This window comes from Coturnix japonica, chromosome 21 (assembly GCF_054131305.1).
Source record: "Coturnix japonica strain WE chromosome 21, WE-NBRP24, whole genome shotgun sequence".
Classification (NCBI taxonomy): Eukaryota; Metazoa; Chordata; class Aves; order Galliformes; family Phasianidae; genus Coturnix; species Coturnix japonica.
In genome coordinates this window covers 7,462,606-7,485,712 of record NC_140683.1, presented here as the reverse complement: position 1 = coordinate 7,485,712, position 23,107 = coordinate 7,462,606, and the positions used below count along the sequence as shown (strand labels likewise).

General features: G+C 48.0%; 2 protein-coding genes across 32 annotated transcripts in view; one reads left to right on the top strand and one right to left on the bottom strand.

Annotated features, from left to right (window-relative positions):
- SPTAN1 (spectrin alpha, non-erythrocytic 1) overlaps positions 1 to 12,692 on the top strand; it is a 43,606-nt gene extending 30,914 nt beyond the window's left edge. For 16 of the 30 annotated variants that reach the window (XM_085521380.1, XM_085521375.1, XM_085521372.1 and 13 more), the window contains 21 exons: positions 329 to 460; positions 800 to 937; positions 1,117 to 1,221; positions 1,429 to 1,637; positions 2,392 to 2,512; positions 2,672 to 2,793; positions 3,275 to 3,407; positions 3,541 to 3,639; positions 3,923 to 4,082; positions 4,322 to 4,398; positions 4,558 to 4,767; positions 5,036 to 5,332; positions 5,820 to 5,932; positions 6,775 to 6,792; positions 8,638 to 8,700; positions 9,784 to 9,838; positions 10,092 to 10,288; positions 10,623 to 10,676; positions 11,125 to 11,271; positions 11,581 to 11,728; positions 12,351 to 12,692. In XM_085521380.1, the coding sequence (XP_085377506.1) occupies positions 329 to 460; positions 800 to 937; positions 1,117 to 1,221; positions 1,429 to 1,637; positions 2,392 to 2,512; positions 2,672 to 2,793; positions 3,275 to 3,407; positions 3,541 to 3,639; positions 3,923 to 4,082; positions 4,322 to 4,398; positions 4,558 to 4,767; positions 5,036 to 5,332; positions 5,820 to 5,932; positions 6,775 to 6,792; positions 8,638 to 8,700; positions 9,784 to 9,838; positions 10,092 to 10,288; positions 10,623 to 10,676; positions 11,125 to 11,271; positions 11,581 to 11,728; positions 12,351 to 12,497 (2,745 nt within the window). In that variant the 3' untranslated portion in view covers positions 12,498 to 12,692. The remainder of the gene's footprint in view (positions 1 to 328; positions 461 to 799; positions 938 to 1,116; positions 1,222 to 1,428; positions 1,638 to 2,391; positions 2,513 to 2,671; positions 2,794 to 3,274; positions 3,408 to 3,540; positions 3,640 to 3,922; positions 4,083 to 4,321; positions 4,399 to 4,557; positions 4,768 to 5,035; positions 5,333 to 5,819; positions 5,933 to 6,774; positions 6,793 to 8,637; positions 8,701 to 9,783; positions 9,839 to 10,091; positions 10,289 to 10,622; positions 10,677 to 11,124; positions 11,272 to 11,580; positions 11,729 to 12,350) is intronic. The other 14 variants (XM_015878942.2, XM_015878941.2, XM_015878939.2 and 11 more) reach the window with 5 other exon arrangements.
- Positions 12,676 to 22,882, bottom strand: DYNC2I2 (dynein 2 intermediate chain 2). Of its 2 annotated transcripts, none has more exons than XM_085521431.1 (9): positions 22,752 to 22,882; positions 17,887 to 18,138; positions 17,067 to 17,176; positions 16,112 to 16,269; positions 15,485 to 15,594; positions 15,120 to 15,287; positions 14,475 to 14,707; positions 13,593 to 13,750; positions 12,676 to 13,068 (listed from the first exon to the last, which is right to left on the bottom strand). In XM_085521431.1, exons 1-9 carry the CDS (start codon positions 22,764 to 22,766, stop codon positions 12,830 to 12,832), a joined length of 1,443 nt encoding a protein of 480 aa, XP_085377557.1. In that variant the 5' UTR covers positions 22,767 to 22,882; the 3' UTR covers positions 12,676 to 12,829. The 2 variants fall into 2 exon arrangements, with proteins under 2 accessions (XP_085377557.1, XP_015734429.3); XM_015878943.3 differs by lacking the exon at positions 22,752 to 22,882 and adding an exon at positions 18,586 to 18,672.
- Between the last annotated feature and the right edge of the window lie 225 nt (positions 22,883 to 23,107).

Genomic DNA, 23,107 nt, shown 5'->3' with positions numbered 1-23,107 from the left:
ATGCTTAGTTTGTATAGTTGCTGCTTTTTGGAGGTGATGGCACTGTACAGGAGAGAGCTTTACCCCAGGAACAGTGAAGGTTAGTGCAAGGAATGTCCCTAGCATCTGTAAAATGCAGAAGACGTTGCCTGAGTTATCTACATCAGCTCACTGGAAGTTTTGCTTTGTCAAATCTTGATGCTTACCCAGATTAATGAGAGGGCTCTTACTGAGGGAGAACCTCTTTAGGTCAGATATAGACAACAGCCATACTCTCCTCTCAGCCCATGAGAACAATGTAGGAGCCCTTTGTCCAGTTTCTGACAGTTGTGCTTTCTCTCACATGCAGAGCAAGCACCAGAAGCACCAAGCCTTTGAAGCTGAGCTCCATGCCAACGCAGATCGGATCCGTGGAGTCATTGATATGGGGAACTCTCTGATTGAAAGAGGAGCATGTGCTGGCAGTGAGGATGCTGTGAAGGTAGATACAATAAATGTACTTACAATATCTGCTTGTGCGCAGCTTTGAACTGTTTGTGTAACTGGGCGAGAGAAACAAGCATTAAAGACAAATCTTGTTCTGTGGGAATGCGGTAGAAATAGGAACAGTCATTTTAATTCACTTCTGGGAGAGAGAACCTTTCAGGTCCCATAAGAAGGATGTGAATGTTGAACCAAATTACAGCTCAGCAGCGTTAAATAGTTACTGTGTGGTTTGTATGTGTGGAATCGGCAGCCAAACTCGTGCCTTATTCGTGTTAACATTTCTCAGAACTTGCATTTGTCATTTGTAGCATTTGTCCTCTCCATTTTACAATAGGCACGGCTGGCTGCCCTGGCTGACCAATGGCAGTTCCTGGTCCAGAAGTCAGCAGAGAAGAGTCAGAAACTGAAAGAAGCAAATAAACAGCAGAATTTCAATACCGGCATCAAGGACTTCGATTTCTGGCTTTCAGAGGTAACTGGTTGAGATGGGGATTATTTATTGCAGGGGTTGGGTTAGGGTTAGGGTTTTAAATCCCTTTGCTGTGATTTTTTGGAGTATCGGCCACCTCTGGTTGAGTGTAGATTTCTCTTGAAAATGCAACAATTAGGAAAGGCTCATTCCCTGTTCCCTTTTTCCCCCCCTCTCCCCAGGTGGAAGCTCTATTGGCATCTGAAGACTACGGGAAGGACTTGGCATCAGTTAATAACCTTCTGAAGAAGCACCAGTTACTGGAGGCCGATATATCTGCTCATGAGGTATTGCTTTCTCTTTCAGTTTTGGAATAGAAATCATAGTAATTGGCAAATTCTGCAGGTGCTGCTTCAGTTCTGCAGACATGTACTTGTTGAAACATAATCTCTTAATGAAATTGTGGCTCAGCACAGTAGTCAGATTTCTGTGTTTATGTCAGTATAGAAATCACGATGAGCTCTTATGGACACCTTTTCTCTTCATGTTTCCAGGATCGGCTGAAGGACCTGAACAGCCAGGCTGACAGTTTGATGACCAGCAGTGCTTTCGATACCTCTCAAGTAAAGGATAAACGTGAAACTATCAATGGGCGCTTCCAGAGGATCAAGAGCATGGCAGCTGCCCGCCGCGCCAAGCTGAATGAGTCCCACCGCTTACATCAGTTCTTCCGTGATATGGATGATGAGGAGTCCTGGATCAAGTGCGTATTTTGGAAGTTTGAGGCTCTGACACAAGGTCATTGCACTTCTGTCAGCAGTGTTCAGTTTGTAGTATGGTTTTACAGCACAAATATGTGTCTCTACAAGGAGTCACCTTTGCCTTCTAGTCAAGGAAAACTATACTCAGAATGGCTTCCACTCCAGTTTGGGTGTGGTTTCTTATCTACAGTGCTCTGTGGTCTGACTCCCAGAGGGAAGGGTCTGTGCTGGAAGTTGCACACTTTAGCCTTGAACCAGATAACTGCAGTGTGACTAATCTTGACTTATGACAGAAGAAATTTGGACCTTCCCTTTTCAGTCTGAAGCAATGCTTGTTGTTGCTTTAGCCAATTGTAGTAATGAACCTAATGTCCTTTCCTCATTGGTGTTAGTGCCCTGAAGGAAGTGAACTTCATAGAAATCATTCAGATTAGATTAATTCTGTCATCTTGCTTGTGGAAAATAAAAGACAGTAATTTGTCAACAGCAGGTAAACTTCTTGAAATGTAACTATCTTAGGAAACAGTGCAGATAAACTCTCCTTCATAGAGAAATGATGGACCCTCTGCCTTCCCTTTCTTCTCCCTACCCATTCCCCTTGTCAGGAGCCGGCTGCTGTTTGACAGTAGCTCATACACACACAGACACTTCCGTGTTGTGAAGAGCGTTTCCTTATTGGCAATGATTATTTTTTTCCTTCTGTGAGATTTGATCTGAGTAAGTGATTTTCACATTTTCTATTTCTTCTGGTTTTAGAGAGAAGAAACTGTTGGTGAGCTCAGAGGATTATGGCAGGGACCTGACTGGTGTGCAGAACCTTAGGAAGAAGCATAAGCGCTTGGAAGCAGAATTAGCTGCCCATGAACCCGCTATCCAGGTGAATACCTCTCCCCTCAACAGATTACTCTGTAAAGAGTGCCATTCTTTGCCATTCTTTGCAGCACGTATGAAAGCAAGTAATTAGTTTGTAAGCATGCAAATAGAGTGCATAATAAATTATCATTTGCTCTTAATTGTCTGTTTCTCTGCTTTGCAGGGTGTTTTAGACACTGGCAAGAAGCTTTCGGATGATAACACAATTGGGAAGGAGGAGATACAGCAGAGACTGGCTCAGTTTGTGGACCACTGGAAAGAGTTAAAGCAGCTGGCAGCCGCAAGGTGTGTTATAACATACAATTTAAATAAAGCAGTTACATGGGCTTGTAAGGACCATATGTACTGAATTTCAGGGTGTTAGATATGGTTCATTAATCAGTAGTATCATGTCATAGGTTCTGTGAAACTACGGAAAAGAGTTTGTGATAATGGTTCTCAACAGAAACACGAGGGCTGGGTTTTTTGTTTCTTTCCTTGAAGTTGTGCTGCAATCAGTCTCTTCTTGCACCAGCTGAAAACCAGTGACTTGAAATTAATTAAGTCCACTACCAGTTGTTTTTCTGAATGGAAGCTGTTGGGAGAGAGAGTCCTTTCAGTCCTTCTGTGCTGCAGGTTTTGAGGCCTAGAAGAGAGAAGTGTGAGCGATGTGTGTTCAGGCTCTGTATATTCTTAAGTTTCCAGCTGCTTGTGTATTTGTTTCCATCTTATATCTAAAGCTGTAGAGTAACACTGCAGCTCATTTTACCTTTCTTTACCCATGTAGGGGGCAGCGTCTGGAGGAGTCTCTGGAGTACCAACAGTTTGTAGCAAATGTAGAGGAAGAGGAAGCGTGGATCAATGAGAAAATGACGTTGGTAGCCAGTGAGGATTATGGAGACACACTTGCTGCTATCCAGGTATGGAGGAAGTTGTTGGCTCTTTGGTGGTTTCATTGGCATCATCATTGATGAGAACTTCGTGAACGTTTGCTGTAACTGTTTTATTCAAATATGGAAGATTTTTTTTAATATATTTTTGTTGTATTTGCAGGGCTTGCTGAAAAAGCATGAAGCATTCGAGACTGACTTTACTGTCCACAAAGACAGAGTGAATGATGTTTGTGCTAATGGAGAGGATCTCATTAAAAAGGTGAGCATAAGCTGGTAAAGAAAAGCCTTCAAAAGCTGCCCAGGACGTTTTCATGTCAAAATAGGCTTACTCTGCTCTTGGGACTGGTTTGTCATCTCTTTGAAAAGACTTCTATTCAGTTTTTTGCTGCTGAATAAGCTATTGGTGTTAACCAATTGCAGAGCTGTCTCATGGGCAGTGTTGTACATTGAGAACTAAGTCTTTTGGCTAAAATCCTTGCTCTGTCCCCTGCTTACTGGATGCTGTAGAAGACCTTAAGGTTTTTTTTTTTCCTGGTACGTAGAACAATCACCACGTGGAGAACATTACTGCTAAGATGAAGGGCCTCAAGGGCAAGGTGTCAGACCTGGAGAAAGCCGCAGCTCAGAGGAAAGCCAAATTGGATGAGAACTCTGCCTTCCTCCAGTTCAACTGGAAAGCAGATGTGGTGGAGTCCTGGATAGGTATGTTCTGTGCTGGATCACAGCACGCTGTCACAAAGGAGCTTAAATGCACCTCCATTTCTCAATATCTTCTCTAGCTTCTCACTTTCTATTAGAGTAAATAGGCTTCATACTGCTCATCCCTTTGGGTTTATACCTGGTAGATGCTTGTGGGCTAATTGTTAGACCATAATTTGGAACTGAGGGAGCATATGAGATAGAAATATTTTCATTTTTACTGAATGTGCTTCATTTTCCAGGCGAGAAGGAAAACAGTCTGAAAACAGATGATTATGGCCGCGACCTCTCCTCAGTGCAAACACTGCTCACCAAACAGGTTAGTGCTGATGCTGCATCCACCTGTAAGTGGCCAAGGGATCGGGTCAACACTTCTCTAATACACCATTTTTGTATTCGTATTTCTATCTTTCTTTATCCGTTCTTTTATAATCTTGCATATATTTCTGTGTTAAATATTTCTTTTTTATTGCTTCAGGAAACTTTTGATGCTGGACTTCAGGCTTTCCAGCAGGAGGGAATTGCAAACATCACTGCTCTGAAAGACCAGCTACTGGCAGCCAAACACATCCAGTCAAAGGCCATCGAGGCTCGACACGCTTCCTTGATGAAACGCTGGAATCAGCTACTTGCTAATTCTGCAGCCAGGAAAAAGAAACTCTTGGAGGCTCAGGAGCACTTCAGGAAGGTGAGTCACCAAACCACAGGGCTACTAAAATCTAATTGTCCTCTTTGGAGGGAAAGCAGCACAACACTTGGCACTTAGGCAGCTTTCTTATTTCAGCTAATGATAACGTAGATCCAGAGGACGTAGCGTAAGAATGTTTTATATACTTGCAAGAAATAAGAAATAAAGGCAAACTATCACTTGATCTTATTAACTTTAGTTAATCTCATACAGAATATTTGCATCACAGCATAATGGAACTGAACAACCAGTGTATTTTCTTCCCAAGGTTGAGGATCTCTTCCTGACTTTTGCCAAGAAAGCTTCTGCCTTCAACAGTTGGTTTGAGAATGCTGAGGAGGACCTGACAGATCCTGTGCGCTGCAATTCCCTGGAAGAAATCAAAGCGCTGCGAGAAGCCCACGATGCGTTCCGCTCATCGCTCAGCTCTGCACAAGCCGACTTCAACCAGCTGGCAGAGCTCGATCGCCAGATCAAGAGCTTCCGTGTGGCCTCCAACCCGTACACTTGGTTCACTATGGAGGCTCTTGAAGAAACTTGGAGGAATCTGCAGAAAATTATCAAGGCAAGTTGGAGAGCTGCTTCTCATGGCTTATGGCTTTCTCATACCTTGTGACCTGTTGAGCCTTCCTTGGAATTTGTCCTCCAGATAATCAATGCAAAAGTTTGTCGCAGTACTGAAAGTGGAAATGTCTCCAATTCTGGGAGCCAAGAAAATCATCCATTAGCTTGTGCTGTTGTTCAGGTTTTTCATGACCTTTCACACTCCAAAGTCAAAGCACATGTCCCCCGCATCCTGACTGTAGAGGAAGTTTCACATCCGGGCTATACAGTCAAGTAATGGTTGCTTCAGTTCTAACTCTCAAGGATTTGGTTGGAATGTTCAGTACTGGGCTCTTCAGTAACCTTGGTTGGGTATGGAGGACACTTCTTGAGTCCTCAGTCTTTTGACTTCCAGATTTGTGCTTGAATGCACTGTTGGTTTTGCTTTGTTGTAGGATAAAGCCAATCGTCCTTTTCCCTGTTTGAAACTGTTTCTGTTTGTTCCTCAGGAGCGTGAGTTGGAGCTGCAGAAGGAGCAGAGGAGGCAGGAAGAAAACGACAAGTTACGCCAAGAGTTTGCTCAGCACGCTAATGCCTTCCACCAGTGGATTCAGGAGACCAGGTACAGTTTGTCTTTCCAGGAGCAGCTCCTGGGGAACTGTGCAGCTAATTGTATCCATCTTACGTCTGCTTAGTCCATCTAAGTTGTAAATGTCTCCTGCTGAAAAGCAGCTATTGAGAATTTGGTCATTTTCTGCCCCTGGGATTTGAGGGAAGCCCAATTAGCCACAGGGAGAGGAAGCTCTGGAACAGCAGGTGATAGCAGCGATCCTGCTTCTGAATTCACGTTTCTGTAGTGATTCCAGGTATCCAGGACTTGACTCTCCTCCAGTTATTCCTGACCTGAACTGCAGGGCAGCTGGTGGGGTGGGGAGCAGACAGCTGGGGCAGCCTGCAGGAATTGCTGCTGGCATTTCTGTTCATGCCTCTTGTGCTCACTGGGGCACATTGGGAATCTCACTTGGGCTCCAGGAGAGAAAGAAATTGTGAAAAGAACCCGAGGGCTGCCCTGTGCTGTGAGCACTTGTCTGAGGTGCTGTCTGATAACAGCCGTGTTGGGGGAGAGAGAGCAGATATTAAACATACGCTTTAGAAATAAGAAATCTCAGGGTTGAGAAGTGCAGTGAGCTGGAGAGTGTGTATCTATTAAACAGAGGGGATGGAGCTGTTGCCCAGTTCTGATCTGTGCTGGTTGTGGTTTAGAAGAGGTGAGTTCTATTTTCATTTAATCCTGTGATTCTCTGTCTGTGTGTGTTTACAAATAGCTCTGTACGTGTCTTCATGAAATACTGCCATTTAAATATGATTTAACTTTTTGATGTTTACTTCCCACCCAAATCTGTCCCTCTCTTACTGTCTTGTCTCTGTCCTGCTGCCTGATGTTTGGATCTTCACCTTCCACAGGACTTACCTGCTAGATGGGTCAGTATTGAATTTTATATCGTTCACAATGCGGTGATGTGCTCTGCTCTCTGTGTGATTTCTTCTGTCATTGCGTTGCTTATGAAAGCCACAGCAGAACCCCTTTTATTTGAAAAGAGCAATCTAGCTGAGGTGCACATGAAACGAGTTTGGGGTGGATTACAAAGAAACCAATGAGAACCATAACTGTTTCCCAGTCAAAAGCAGAGGAAGTTATGAATGGGGAAGCACTGGCATCCCGTGGCAGTGCTGAGTTCTGCTCACAGAACCATAGAACAGCTTAGGTTGGAGGGGACCTGGAGGACCATCAGCTCCCCCACCATCAGCTGGGCTGCCAGCTGCTGGGTCAGCTCCTGGGGCAGGTTGCTCACACAAGGAACAGCTCTTGCTCTGAGATGTGGGAGAGAACAGAATGTCCATCTTCACCTGGTGTTTAAACAGTTCTCCAGTATTCAGAGGTTTCAGTTCAGCAGAATGGATTTTCTGTTGTAACTGTTCTCAGCATGGTTAAATCCCCAGAGTATCAACCATTCTGTGTTCTGGGAGGAGGAAGAGGTGTTCCTAGGAAGAGCCTTGGCTGAAATTAGGTATCTTTAAGACTTCATCATACACAGTGTGAACTTATTCACCTGCTGATTGGCCGTGCTGCAGGAGAGCTGCTTACCCTGCTGTGATGTTATTCTTGATGGTAGAAAGCATCCCAGGAGGAGCACAGAGCGCTGCCCAGGTTTGGCAGCTGGGTGCTGCCTGCAGCCTGAGCTCCTGCAGCCCCCATGATGATGCAGGTCGGGGATTTGACAGGAAGAGGAAAGGAAACAACACGGTCTTTAAATGCCTCCAGGCTGCCAAAACCTCCCAGAGTGTGTCTGCCCATTTACATCGCTTCACTATTGGAACAACTGCAACACAATAGAAGCTTTGTAACGAGGCATGGTGTAAAAGGTTAACAAACACTGCATGGGCCTGGCGCTGAGGCTGTGGGCCCTGTGCAAAGGGCTGGGGGGAGCCAGGGGCCTTTCTTACAAAGATAGATGGCTTTTCATAATAAAAGGGTGGAATTCTGTGCAGAGAAATGCTGCTTGTGTGCTCTGTAATGACCACAGTGTCCCCTTCTGCTGTTTCTGCCAGATAAAAAATAGTTTGCCCCATTTTTTTTTGCTGAGCAGTTTAATGGAACCGAGCAGATTTTCCTGGAACAGCTGCTGAATTCTGTGCTCCTTTGTAAACTGGTGTAGTAGAGAGTTCTTGTATCCAAGAAGGAGCTGACAGAAAGGGGCCATTTACTGAAAGCCACCGGGGGCAGAGCTGGAGACCAGCAGCCAAGAGCTTTTGTTCAACAAATTGCCACAAGGCCGCTGGTCTGCGGGGCAGCGGGTCCTTAATGCTGGGTCCTTAATGCTGGGTCCTTAATGCTGGGTCCTTAATGCTGTGTCCTTAATGCTGTGTCCTTAATGCTGCGTGAATGGGTGACGGACACAGACTGAGCTCAGGGAGCCCTGCGCTGCCCTGCCAATGGGGAAAGCAGAGCTCCAAGGAGGCTCCAGGGCAGCAGTGTTGGTGTGGTGCTGGCTGTGTGGGAGAGGGGAGCAAAGGAGAGCGTGGGGTTGGAAAGAACGCCTTTGTAGAAGCTGTAGATGAGCTAACAACAAAATGCATTGTTTTATCCCAGCTTTACACAAAAATAACCCGTTAGTTTCCTGTGTGTGCAACCAGCATCTGGATTGATTCCATAAGTGATGGCTGCTGTTTGCTGCTGGTGCTGCAGTGGCCGTGGCTGGCTGTGTGCTGTCCGCTGTTCTTTCTTCTTCTCCTTTGGAATTTACCTGGTTTCTTTCCTTTGATTAGCATAGCCTACCGTCGTGTCATTCGTGTCTATCAGTATGAAGTTGGGGATGATCTATCTGGAAGGTTTTTTTTCCTCTTTATTTTCTTACCTCACTTTTGGTTTTTAAATGCACTCGTTAATTCCAAGGCTCGCTTTCCTTCCGACTAACTCACGGCTTAGAGATGCTTGGAGGTGTGTTCCCTGCCCGGTTCCCCCCCATGGTTGGCTCCCATCTCCCTGCCCAGGGCTCTGGGTGTGCACTGAGTGTGGCCTTAACCCTGTGCTGGGGATCAGGGTGTTTGTGTGGCTGCAGAGCGATCCAGCACCCGCAGTCCCCTCCTCTAAAGCGTGTGGGATGGGCTTTAGAGGGGCTGCAAAGCTGCGGTTCCTGGCAGGACCCTCCCTAGCAGTCAGTATGGCACACACTGCTGTGTCCACACACAGGTTGGTCAGTGTGGGCTCTCACCATCACTGGGAGGATGGAGGTCCCTGAGTGCTGCAGCTTTAGGGCTGCTGAGGTTCCTGGGGGGGCAGCGACCAGAGACATCCCTTATCTGGTCCCTACAGAGAGATGCTGCTGCCATCCCTGCAGTGGGACCCTGCTGTGTGAGGATGGGGCTGAATGGAGCAGAGCTGCCTCAGTTCCCCCTGGTTGGGATGGGGCAGGAAGGCACCTCTCCATCATCCTACACAGGGGAGCTCCGGGGTTTTCTGACTGTTCTACCATTACTTCCCAAGCAAACCAGCAGTTCTCAGTTCTCTTCCCCCTGTTCTATCCCCGGTAACACACCTCTATAGAGTCCCAGTGCAGCCCATCAGTGAATCCCCCATGGTTGGTGTGTGTGTGTGCTGGGGTGGGACTGCACCAATCTGATCTCATGAGGCCCAGCAAAGCGGGTGCTGTGGATCTGGCATGAAGTGTGACTGCTGGGCGTGTTGCCTTTCAAATGGGGCTAGAAATTAACTGTACAAAAACGAGAATTAAACAAGATGTGACGTGTCCGCCTGAAATAGCGAGTTGGAATAAATGAAACACGAAGCCAGCATTGAAATACCTGCAGATCAATGCTGCTGTGAGCATTTGGAAGGAAGGACTGTTAATTTCAAGCCCCACCTGCCATTGGTTATGGGAGGAGTCCTGTGCCTCACTGTGATTCTGTACATAGGTCCTGTATGGTGGAGGAGTCAGGGACACTGGAATCCCAGCTGGAAGCTACAAAAGTAAGTAATGATTGATCCCCTGTCTGTAAAGCACCTCCCCCATGCAATTATACGGTAAAATCTGAATTGATTTTTATACATTTTGAACGCTGAAGGAACCTTGGTCAGATGTCCTCTTATAAACAGGACATCAAACAACACTCCAACATAGTTTTCCTTTTTTCCCTCCTAATGGGTGTTCACCTAAAGGCTGGTTGTGGTTGTTTTGGCTTTTGCACTCCTTGATTTTCTCCTCCTCTCTCGCTCCTCCCAGCGCAAACACCAGGAGATCCGGGCTATGAGGAGCCAGCTGAAGAAGATCGAGGACCTTGGAGCAGCCATGGAAGAGGCACTTATCCTGGACAACAAATATACGGAGCACAGCACCGTGGGGCTGGCGCAGCAGTGGGACCAGCTGGACCAGCTGGGAATGAGGATGCAGCACAATCTGGAGCAGCAGATCCAAGCTCGGTACTGGCTGCCCTGCATGTAGTGTGTGCTGTGTCCGGCCTGGGGGGAGGTGAACGGCAGCACCTGCTGGCTGCCTGAAAGCAAACCTGAACAACAACGTTTCCTAGCTCTCTTCATGGGGATGAAGTTCACAGGGTTTGGAATGGTTCCTGTTGGCTGTTGGTGCCTTGGAGGAGCTATTCCTCCTCTATCTATTCCTTCGAGCTGTGATGACACGATGTGTTGTCTGCTCATTCATCCTCAGCTGACGCAGGCTGCTGGTTTGGGGCAGATGGGCCCCATGGCAGTTCTGCAGTTTAGGAACTGTTCAATAACTTTGTTTCTTCCCTTTCAGAAACACAACCGGAGTCACAGAGGAGGCCCTGAAGGAGTTCAGCATGATGTTCAAGTGAGTTGCAGGGGAAATCTGCCAGTGGGTCACTGGGGAGATATTGCTGGCACGTGGATGGCCCCCGTCCACAGCATTCTGTGGCTGTTCTGTTTGTAGCTCCTTTATTGCCTGCCCAGCTCTGCTCTGAGCTGCTCTGATCTCTGCCAGATGGCAAAGCCTCCACACACACCCACTGCTGGCCGGGTGCACCGCAGCCATGGGAGCTTTCCATGGGCATGGTCACTTGTGGGCACAGTTGTGTAGGAACTGAGTGAGTTTTGGCTGGGAACGCAGCCCTTCTTTGGTGTTCTTTAAGCAAAGGATTTATGTTTATATTGGTAGGTAGGAAATGTCCATTAATTCAACTGTCCGTAAGGTTCTCATTTTCAGCCCGCTGTGTCACTTTGGATGAGATACTCAGCAATTAAACACTGAGGAATGTGGGGTTTGGTTTCGTGTTTTTCAGGCACTTTGACAAGGACAAATCTGGACGTCTTAATCACCAGGAGTTTAAGTCTTGCTTGCGCTCCCTTGGCTACGACCTGCCCATGGTTGAGGAAGGAGAGCCTGACCCTGAATTTGAGTCTATTCTTGACACCGTTGATCCCAACAGGTACGTGCATCATTCTCTATAGCCAGCTATTCTATCAGTGCCTTTCTGGGGCTCAGCTGGAAAGCCTCCTAGTGGCCGAGAGCTTGGCTTTCCCAGGGCTGCTTTCACAGCAGTTCATGTGAAGAAATCTCTCACAGAGGTAAGAATGACGTTCATCAATGTACTCTGCTCCGATGGTTGGTGCTGATGCAGCCTCCTGCGATGATGTTTTTAGTGCTCCCAGAAGAGTCACAGCCCTTCTTTCTCTCAGGAGGAAGCGCGCTGTTATGAAGGCAGAGCAGTGCTCACGTGCTGATGTTTCATTGGCAGGGATGGCCACGTCTCGCTGCAGGAATACATGGCGTTCATGATCAGCAGGGAAACAGAGAACGTGAAATCCAGCGAGGAGATTGAGAGCGCTTTCCGTGCCCTCAGCTCCGAGGGGAAGCCTTATGTGACCAAGGAGGAGCTGTACCAGGTAAGTGCCACTTGTGGCCTCTTGGAAGGAACACAGGGAGGCGTTTTGTTCATAGGTTGTTAACAAAAGCAGCACTGATGACTCGGGAGCTCACGTCGCTCTGGTTGAGCCAGTTCTGAACCTGCAGGCATAACCCCTGCAGCAAAGGAAGGAATCCTAGTAACAGCTCTGCCCATCTGCTTTCTTGGCCCTGCAGAGGTTTAACTTCACTGCCAGAGCAGTTACTCGAGTAAAGCGAGAGCTCCTCCACGGCCCAGGACGGGCTGCAGTCACTGTTTCTCTCCTCAGAAATTCATGCTTTCCTATAATCATGTGGGAGACTGGAGGGGGGTGTTTTGAGGTGATTTGAAGGAGAAATTTGAGTCTGTGCTTAAACACCGAGACCACCACCTCCCTCCCACTGCCACCACAGCCAGTTTTTCCTGTCTGAAGCAGTTGGCAGGAAAAGAAAGAGGCTGCTCTCCTTCCTCATAGTTGTTACCTGTTCAGTCTAACCTGCGTTAGGAGGCTGCAGGTCAGACCTCCCAGCCTTGAGCCAAGCAGAGTGCAAACAAACAGCTCCTTCCTGCAGTTCTGCTGCTGCTCCGTGCTCCACCTGCAGCCCCAGAGCGACCATCCCCAGCTCCGTGTCTTTATCTTTCAGAACCTGACCCGGGAACAAGCCGACTACTGCATTTCTCACATGAAGCCCTACATGGATGGCAAGGGCAGAGAACTTCCTTCTGCCTATGACTACATTGAATTCACACGTTCACTCTTTGTGAACTGATCCAAAACACTGGTACCAAAAGATACAAAGAACATGCTCACGTTTGCTGACTATAAGCTCTGCATGTGTCTCTCTTTGTGCTCTACAATAATCAATGTTACTTTATGATGTAACCTTAAGCCGCTTAGCTTAAAACTCTTAGGGAAGACAAACATATTGCAGTGTGCTTCAATAAAAGTTACTGGTTGAACCACATCTTGTGTTTAATGGTGAAACGCAGCTCTGGCACATGGATGAAACTCCACTGTAGTCAGTCGGGTGTTCAGTGGGCTCAGTGAGCAGCTTTCCCCACTCAGAGCCCTCAGGAGCTGTGTGCAGTTGCTGTGCTGCTCTCAGTCTGTGAGCTCACTCACCAGCTGCTCCAGGTGATTCATTTCCCTGGGCCGCTGCTCGGTGAAGTCAGAACTCAGCTGCCAGACTCTGACTGTCCCAGCAGCATCCCCTGCTGCCAGGAGCTGAGTTTGCTTGGTGTTGAATTCTAAGCAGTACACAGGGCATTCATCCACAGCCTGCCTTATGGACACTGCAGGCTTCTGGGAGCTCTTCTCCAAGTCAAACAGGTGCACATCTCCTATAAAACAGAAACACTTCTTATAGTAACAGACTTGATGTGCACAGCGTTACCTGCTCAGTCTGGCACTTTGCAGTGCTCTGTGTTTGGATGGGGTGCGGGCTGTGATGGGTTGGGTGCCATCGCTGTAAGACAGCACACGTTAATTCTGCTGCCACCTGAAGGCAGCTGGCAGGATTCTGTGTCATCTCCATTCCTGTCACTAAACGTGTTTGGGAAGTTTTGGCTCTAGAAGTAAATGTCAAAGGCCAGGAAGCTGGAGGAGAGTTTTAGCCTCGGTAACTGCTGTGTTACATCCCTGCGAGCTGTTGGAGCTGTAGCCTGAAAGGTAGGACTGACAATAACTGCTACTGACAGCACTTTGCTTGAGTTCAGAATGACTCCGTTGCACTAATTGCTGGGTACAAGCAGTGGTTATTGCTCCCTGCTTGTGGGAAACGATGATCAGAACTGACTGGTATTAATTAATAGCCAGCTCTAAATCTTAATTTTCAGTCTGAGAACAGGCAGCTCCCGTTACTTGCCTTCCCCAGAAGCCACTGCAAAGACCAGAGGTCGGACGGGAGACCAGCGAACACAGAAGAGGTATTTTGTAGACAGCTGAAGAGAAATGAGGGGCTGTGTCTGCAACATGGAGCTCAGGTGAACGCGTCCGTCAGTCCCACAGCTCAGAAAGAGATTCCTGGGTAGAGGGGGGTGCAAGAAACATCGTTATGGGCTGCAGTGCTGAAGGTACAGAGCAAAGCTCACTCAAGGAGCGCAGTCCTGCACGCTGCTCCTGCTCTGTCAGTATCTGGCTATTTCCTATAGCAGCAGTTTCCACGCTGTACTCCGGGATGTGGTCTGTAGACACACAGCTTTGTCGGTGCTCTCAATTAGGGTTAATGAGGGCTCACGCTGCCCGCTGAGTACGATGGGTTGTGTGGGCCAGAGATGCCTGAGAACTGCTGATCTGGAGACGGGCATTGTTAGTGCTGTTTGTCTCATGCAAACCCAGGCAGTGTGATGGAGAGATGGGCTCCGTGGGCAGGGGGTGGAATTCAGGCTGCTGCCAGTGAGATGCGATGGGCAGCACTGCTTCACTAAGTAACTACTTTCAGCTGTTTCCCCCCTCGATCTCCAATTGCTTATATTCCTCTGGGATGACCCAAGGAAGCTGCTCACGTTCTACACAGCCTGGAGTGCAAACGCTGTTTTGTTTTACTCGTGTTCTGACCACGTGCAGCTTCACCACAGCCAATGGGCAGTGGTTCTCCTGCAATAGTTAGTCAGGCTCCTGATGCTCATTGAGACTTATTTGGAACTTTTACATGCCCAAAACCCCAGAACTGTGTGAAAAATTCACATTGAGAACTAAGTAACAACTTGTAACTGGTGTGCAGCTGGTGTTTGTGTGCAGCTCTTACCTGTGGAAGGGGGAGCAGCTGAGGGAGTACAGCGGCCCACTGTGTGGGGAGAAGGCGAGCTCGGCTGGTGCTCTGAGGGGCACAGAACCTGCAGTGCGGCGGGGAGCTGGGCTGTCTGCTGTGGTGGAGCACTTGAGTGAGTAGCCGCCTTCCACACCAACAATGAACACGTGGGGATCGAAGTGTGAAAAGGAGAACGATGTCACACCCACTGCCACCTCTCCCCACAGGAGCTGGGAGAAAAAGACACGAGATGTAAGTGATGGGGGCCTGCTGCTGTGGGGATGCAGTCAGAGCAGCACCAGGCAGCCCGTCATGGACCAAAGGAGTTGTTCTCCAAACAGCCTGTACCAGCCGTGATGGTCCTGGTACCGCTGAGCCTTCAACCCCTGCAGCATCCACCTACAATGGGAATTATTAGCGCTGTAAGCAAGTTCTCTTCTTGGTCCCAGCAACTTTAGACCATGGCAAAACCTCAGCTGCTGCCAGCCTCCAAAGGAACAATTTACACTATGGGAGGGAGAAGGGATCAGGGGTTACTCTTTATGTTCAAACAGGAGCTTTTCCTGGTCCTCCCCCAGGCCCTGGCCTGCTGTCCAGCCTTTACAGCCCCATCACAGCTGGCACACAAACTCGTGAACTCACCTTCTTCAGCTGAGCGCTGCGAGGGATCTGCTGAGCCACCAGGGCAAAGCCTTCAGCCACGGCCAGCCGCCCATCTCGCTCCTCCCTCCACACCAGGATCTTCCCATCCGTGGATGCGCTCATGAGCTGGATGTGGTTTCCATGCTTGGCATCAGGCAGCCAGTGAACCTGTTGTAAAGGAGCACCCAGTTCAGCACATGGCAGTTCTGGAGGAAAATGGTAAATGAAAGGAGAGCACAACAGCTGGAATGGAGCAGTTTGTCTGAGAGCTTCAGCTGAAGAGCCAACAAGGTAAGAACTGAAGGGATAAAGTCCAGCACTGATAACTCTTCTCCTCCAGCTGTGCCTACTAGGAAAGCTCTCACCTGATAGACTGGATCAGTGTGAGTGTCATCTGTCATCCCTGTCCGCCAGATCAAGGGGTCTTCTGGTTTGCTGGTGTCCCACACCAGCACTTCCCCACTGAACAGACCGCCTGCAAGGACAGAGGTAACAGTGAGATGTGGAAGGTGCACAGGCTGAGCAGCACAGTGAGCGCTTTGTTACCATGACAGAACTAGAGTAACTCTGGTTGCTGTCATGAATGAGCAGAGCGCTGGGACGAGCAGATCTCAAGGAAGAGGAGGGGCAGATGCATCAATAAATCTCGGCTGGAAACAGCCCACCAGCTTCAGAGGACTGGCAGCCACACAAGAGCACCTCCGCTCTGCTTTAGGAGAATACACCTCTGCTGAAGCAGTACACGCTTCCTGCTGGATCTGCCTCTGTCACCTCTCTGAGATCTCCCTCTATTAGAAGGCAGATGCCATTGAAAATTGTATGTATCAGTTTCTAGTTCAGAACCAGCAGCGCACATAGTCCTGGTGAGCACGAGCTCCTTCAGTTGTGCAGCCGCAATAGCATGACTGCTGCAAGAAATCTCAGGCTGAGGTGAGAGAAAAATGATGCAAGCTACAGAACCAGGGGGATGTTTCAAATCAGATCTAACCTACCAGCTATCAGTGAAGGCTGGGAGGGATGGAAGGCCAAGCACATGACAGAACTGGGAGCGTCCACCACAAGGTCGGGGCGCTGCGGATCCAACCTCCTTCTATCCAGATTCCAGGTGCAGACATAGGATTTCTCTGTGCTCCAGTCCCCATCATTCAACCTGATGAAGAGAAAGCTGCACCATGTTGTGCCTGATACACGACGACCCCAGCTCAAGCAGAGCTCTGGTACAACCCAGTCAGCACTGATACATGTGCTGCTTTGTGGCCAGAAGGAAAACTGAAATCAAGGGATTGTGAAGCAATGGAAGTTCTCTGCATGTTGGCACATACACAGAATGTTTCAGTGCACCAACTGAACAAAGTGCCTGCCAGGAAATCCCATATATGATTCCCTATTACCGGGTCTGTTAACTATCCAAATGCTGGGAACAGCCTAAAGTGCACCTACAGAAAGTTCCTATGAATATCTGGGAATGAAAACCCAGTTAGACCAAATCGCTGCTGATTTGCAAACAGGCAGATCTGCAAAGCAGGTTTCCTCAAACAAGGACCTGAAGAACCGGGGTCTGAACTACCTGAAGCTGTGAAACTCCTTATTAACGGAGGTGGCAGAGGCTAAAAGTTTAAGACAGACTGTGTATGTTCACAGGAGGGAATTCTGTGTAACCACAGACATAGAAAGCGTGTTCTAATCTGGAAATAGCTGTGAACTGGGACGTACAGGTTGGCCCGGTTTTACTTCTCCCTGTACATTCACTGCACTTTTTGCTGGGGCTTTTAATCCAAGGAAACCACAGCAGAAAGAAAACTGAGTAAGAGCAACAAAAAGGCAGAGTTCTTTTAACAGAACTAAGGTACATTTCTGTGTAGTTCATCATTGCAAAGAAAGTGAATATACGTAAAACTGAAGTCACACGAACATCAGGTGTGCTCCCAAAGCCAGGCAGATACTCACCGGCCGTATGAGCAGGCTACGACAGATCCTGTTGCATTCCATGAGACACCAGTAACCTGCAGGTGTTGATGCTGAGCCTCCGGGTATGACAGTGTATGCAAACACAGCACCTAGGAGAGATTAAATTCAAGCACTGAAGGAATCGTTTCTGAAGACAAAGACCTGAGATCTGTGCATGGCCTGGGTGCAAACACTTGGTCTCACTGCAGGTTTCCCCTCTGTCAATGGATCTTATAGGCGTATGTGAAAAAAGAAGGTGAATTCTTACTGGAATAAAAGAATTATTTTGGTGGGATCCCACCAAACCAATTGCCTCTTCTTTATTGCCTCCCTTGGACTGCACAGCCCAGGGGCTGCAGGATGAGCTGGGTTTTATCACAGCCCTCCAGCAGCAGCCCAGCGCTCACTGAGCTTCACAAGAAACGGTTTGGAAATGATTGTACCAACGTGTACTGACAAGATACAGCCTGCTCCTGCTCCATACACCAAACAAATATAACCTAAAGAGCTGCCAAATCGCTGGCTTCAGCTGCTCGCTCTGAAGGGGCTCCTGGAAGCTGAGGACACAGGAGCACCCCCAGCAGCTTCCTGCTCATAGAGCTGCTGCAACACAGCTGCCAGCAGGAAGAACTGCTTTAGTGGGCAGGAGCGAGGCACAGGCAGAGGGGAGAGCTGCAGGAAATCCACCAAACCCTGCTAATTCCTAGCAATTAGAATCTGGTGAGGGTAGTCACAGCGGTAAGGAACAGAACTAAAGAGTCACAGCCACCGTGCGCAGCTGTCCCAGGTGATGATAAGGATCCGAGTGCTGCCAGCTTACTGTTGTGTTCTGATCCGTCCAGTTCACGTCAAAGCCATCGAAGGCGCGACTTGTCACGTTCTTGTTCAGTTCTTTGATAACAACCCCCTCCACTCTGCGGAGGAACGCCAGCACAGCGCCCTCATCATCCACACGGGTTCCTTGCTGGATGTCTGGCACAGCGCTGCCATCCACCTGCACAGCCACATCTCTGCTGCTCCGGGACTGCACCGCAGACTCCGCCGTTACAACTTCCACAGTCTGGCAGCTTTTCTGGTAAAAGAAGACAATTTCTGTGAGCCGAACAGACCCAGAGCAACACGAGGAGCCTTCACCCCTGTCACGGCACCACAGGGGTATGTGGTAAAGGCTGAGCGATGGGCTGGGGGGGCTGAGCAGTGCCAGGCAGAGTGTGTAGTGCAGTGCAATGCAGTACTAAGCACTGAGCAGTGCAGTGCATTGAGCTGTGCAGTACTAAGCACTGAGCAGTGCAGTGCATTGAGCTGTGCAGTACTAAGCACTGATCTGCCCCGAGCACGGCCCGGCCCGTTCGCAGAGCGGCCCCTCTGGTGATGTCCCTCAGCGCGAGGCGGGAAGGAGCCGCCACCACAGCCCAGCACAGCGCCCAGCCGGCCCGGCCAGGCCCGTCCCGGCGGTATAAAAGCACGGCGCATGGCCGGGGCCGCCTCCATCCCTCACGGCCTCCATCCCATCCCTCACCGCCTCGCATCGCGCGTTCCGGGCGCTCCTCCACAGCGACTGCACCGCGGCGCCGGGCACCGTCTGGTCCACAAACATGGCGGCGCCGGCGGGGGGGGGTCGTGGCCACCAGAGCTGCCGCTCCGCGCCCGCCCGTTGCCACGGAAACAGAGAGGCGCTGCGGGATGACGACACGACGCGCGCGGTGAGTGAGCTGCGAGGCCGCCATGTTGGGGACGGGAGGGAACGGAACTTCCATCTAACAAAGGCTCGTACCACAGCGACGCACCGCTCCACAGAGCTGGCAGCCCCGGCCCCGGTTCTGTTCCATTAATTACTCACTACTGGTTACTCAGCACCCAGCTTGGGTTGGCTGAAGCCTGTGGGTACTTGTTTGTATTGCTTCTGAATGCAGCACAGATGCTAAATGGGCTTAATGCTGGTGTTTCTTGCTTGGTATCCAGGTACAGGCAATACCTGATGGGTTACTGCCATGCAATTGCTTTAGAACTGGGCCTTGAGGTCATTTGCTTTAGAGTGAGGCTGTTTGCTCTGCTGATTGGACATCAGTGAGGCCCTGAGCTTTGCATTAAATGGGGATATTCCTGGGGAAATATAATCGGGACTTAGAAATGTGAAGGCAAGAAGGCAAATAAGCAGGTATGGCCCAACAGGGAACGACTGGAATGCCCTGAGTTATTTAAAAGGATGCTCTTTTGGGTTGTAAGTTACACCATGCTGAAAATGTCTGGCAGAAGGAAAAACAGGACCCAGGTCCCTAAATCAGAGCGTTGTTTGAAATGTATCTGATTAATGCTGTGTGGGTGCATTGCTATGTGCAGATCTTAGCTCTTTTTTGTTAGAAATCTGATTTGAAAACCAGGTGTTCAGACATTCACTGAGGGAAGGTCAGCCCAGCTGAGCTGCATTCAGAGCACAGCACCTGCATTCAGAGTCCAGCAGCTTCACAGGGCTCAGGTCCTTGTGTGGATTCCAAGTGTGTACCCTCCGGCTGTGAGTCCATTGCTGGTTCATTCATACAGAGCTCGTACATTTTTCTCCAACTTCTGACCTCGTTTTTCCCCCTCCCCCTGCCCAATTTCCCTCTGCAAATTCGATCCCATTTGCTTTGAAAAATCATACTTGAAATTTTGGCAGAAAATATGTTGGCTTGTTTCTGAAGTTCTGTTGCACATACATGCATGATATGTTACAAAAATAATCCATCCCCATTAGTCACAGATCTGTTAGGGTTTGTAGAATTAGCATGGGGGGGAGGGGGCCCTTTTAAACCTTGTTATAGGTAGGATCTCTTGCACGGTATAGGTATTGCATATCCCATAGCTATTTCCACATCGATAATAAGAGACTTTAGTCCAACAAATGGGAAGGAGCATAGGGAAAGCTGGCTTTGTTGCAGCAAGCTGCCACTACAGGAGTGTGAAGACTCCATGCTGGCAGATTGTGAATGGTGAGGAAGAACTGGAACAGGGCCATGAGCCACGGAATGTCAAAAGGATCCATTAAAGGCTCGGGATCCCAATTTCTGGCTGTCATGGTGCTCTGAGCACAACGGCAGCTGGGAGCCTCTGCTTTGGACACAGGCAAGATAGGGTTAGTGATGTGACTGGCAGCAGCTCTCTCCTTGTAGGCACAGCATCCCCTTCTTCCTGCTGAGCTGATATCAGCACGCTCACCATCTAATCTCAGAAATAAACGTACAATCTGGCATCCCACCTTTAAAAGGTTGCTGACCCGTTGCAGTGCTGACAGCATGGAGGAAAACACTGAGATCTGTTAAATTAATTCCGTATTCATCATATGTGACTAAATATTATTTATCTGTTCTGTGTATTAATTTATCAATTCATACTGTGTTTATAGTATCTCAAACAGCTGTTCAAATTGGAATTGCATGTGTAAAGCACCCAACTGTCTTGAAAAGCACTGCAGGTAGGTATTATTTGTCTGAGGAGGATCGGCTCTCCCTTGCAGATAAGCTGCTTCTAAAAGGCCATTCTGAGATAGATAGTTACATTCTACTAAGTCCTATCAAATGTAAAGCAAGCACAAGCTGTGTGATAGTTCTTGACTGCTCTTCAGAAGGCGAGTCAGTTCCATACCTTCACTCCAAACACACCTCCATGTTAGATGCCGTTCTGTCAGACTGCCCCTCTGCTGCCATCTGTTACAGGGCAATAGAATTGGGTTAGTGGTAAGAAGGTTCAGCTTCTGCTGTATCACCAACATCCCACACATAGCAAGGAGCCCAAAGGGTCCTAGAGCATGTTGTACAAACACAGATAAGTCCAAGCAATTCTGGACTGCAGAAAATCTCCTCAAAAGTACAGAAATACACAGAGATTGAGCAGGCTGTTGTGTGCAGTTTGCCACGTCGCCATTCAGTGTTTCTACTGCTGCAACAAATGCAAAGTGATCTCTAATGAGCAGGTTTCTTATCTTCTCTAAGAGATCTTCTTTATATCCTTTAGGAGACTGAATGGTACGGGGATGTAATGGAATGAACTACAGACGTAGATGGTTTGTTGAACGTTTTGTTAGTGTTCATGTAGGGTTCTGATCCTGGTCTAACTTAAAGAAAAAAGCAAGAAGATGACAAAGCAGAGCCCCAAAAGGCATGAATGTGGCTCTCTGCGGAAAAGCGTGAAAACAATGGTACCCATTACATGCTGGGTTTGGAACTCCGTGCAGCATAAGCCTATTGAAATATATATTTGTAAGCGGGAGTGGTGGGGAGGGAGGGTGCATCGGAATGAGGCCTGGAGCTGAAATGCTGTCGTAAGGGCAGTAGGAGGAGAGAAAAGGCTCTAAACTGGCTGCTGTCCTCATATTTAAAAAGGTCCGGAAACATCTTCGTGCCAAATGTCACACCTTTGGATCCTGTTTTTCTTTTGTCTTTAGTTTTCCATTTAAGCAATTCAAACTATTCCTATTTATGTTACCGATCTATCAAAACTGTGTTATCTAAAGGCTTTTTGATTTTGCTCTACTCTATCCTGACAAACTCCTGCTCATTCAGCCTTTATATATTGTACTTTTAATAACCAATACGACTGCATCAGTACTGAAAAAAAAAAAAAAGGAAAAAAAAAAAGAATCCCACACAACAGATTTCTCAGCATCACCAAGGCCTGAGAGAACTTGCTGCAGTGACAGGAGGCAATTTATAAGGAATTAACTCTGACAGTCACTTTATACAGCTGATTTTCAAAGATCTGGGCACCAAAGAAGTGTTAATGAGGGTACTGAGGCTTCATAATTAATTATATTAGCATCTCTTTGTTGCTCTTTAGAACAGTAGTGCCTGGTTGACATTTCAATGGGAATCTGGTGGTATTCTTTGTTATTATTATCCAGGAGTACAGTTATACCTTAGCTCCCAGAGGGCAACGTTGCATGTAAATGCCTCTGTGAATTGCGAGAGTCTTTGGATCTCAGTAAAAGCCCTTGAAGGAGACCCTGCTGGATACTGAATGGATGTCAGTAAAATTTCTCTACTCTGGAGTCTCTCTTCAGATAGGGATTCTCCTCCCCTTTCATTTCCCCCTTCCCCCTTCCTTTCCACTGTGCCGCTCCTTCTCACAAGGCTTAAGAACGGCACTTTCTGAATCTTTAGTTCCAAACCTTTAAAGGAAGGAATACTGACCTGAACGAAACAGTGAACAGAGAATAGAACGGGCCTCAGAAAATAGGGAATATTTTTCACACGCTTGAGTTTTCATTGCAATAAAACCAGCACTGCCAGAAGGAATCCCAGAAGTGGTGAGTCAGATAATAGATGTACGGCTGTGGTGGGAGGGAAATGGTCTCTACTTTGTTTTACACCCTCCTCAGCTTTCTTTGTAAAGGCAGATGAAATGATTTTCCAGTCGTGCCACTGCAAAAGCAAACATAGAGTTGAAAGGTTGTTTCCTTTGTGTGTTTTCGAGAGTCATTAGTTTTGAATCCAAAGGGGAAGGATGACTTTTTGGCCATGATGTCAAATTCTACACTGAAAACTTCCACTGTACCACCTGAAGTTCTCTTCTTTAGTCCATCGATTGCCCACTTGCTTGTGTTAATTTAAACAGAACTAACAATAGTGTGTTTTTTTCACACCAGCAGCCTTGCCGTGCTTGACAGACACATCTTCTAAGTCAGTGGGATCGATGCAACCTGTTCCTCACCCTTTCCCCATTCATTCCTGTCGTTATGTGACCTTGTCTCTCGTGGCATCTTCTTTGAGCATCTGCAGCAGGGAACAGATCAGGGTCTGAGTTAAAAATAAATGTTTTTTTTCTGAGGATTATTTTTTAATTGAAATCAGGTTCCCAATTCAGTTTAACATGAGGCTGCACAAGAAACAGCACTGGCACAATCCAAGGCCAGCACGATGGGGAAGAGAGGAGGAATGTAGTGGGGGGGGGAATGTATAAGCAGGACCTTCTAGTAGAAAAATGAATTAAACAACGTCCTCAAAGACTTCAGATCCTTCCAAGCCAAAGCCACCTCTTTGCTTTGTGCTCAGACAGCACCTTGTGCA

What these genes read in the sequence shown, in the direction of transcription:
- DYNC2I2 (XM_015878943.3), bottom strand. Translation starts at nt 18,663, where the DNA reads ATGTTTGTGGACCAGACGGTGCCCGGCGCCGCGGTGCAGTCGCTGTGG. An exon ending in AGCTGCTCCCCCTTCCACAG is followed by an intron (nt 13,751 to 14,474) that starts GTAAGAGCTGCA and finishes CCCTCTACCCAG; the next exon opens with GAATCTCTTTCTGAGCTGTG. An exon ending in TGCAGTGGCTTCTGGGGAAG is followed by an intron (nt 13,069 to 13,592) that starts GCAAGTAACGGG and finishes TCTGTTTTATAG; the next exon opens with GAGATGTGCACCTGTTTGAC.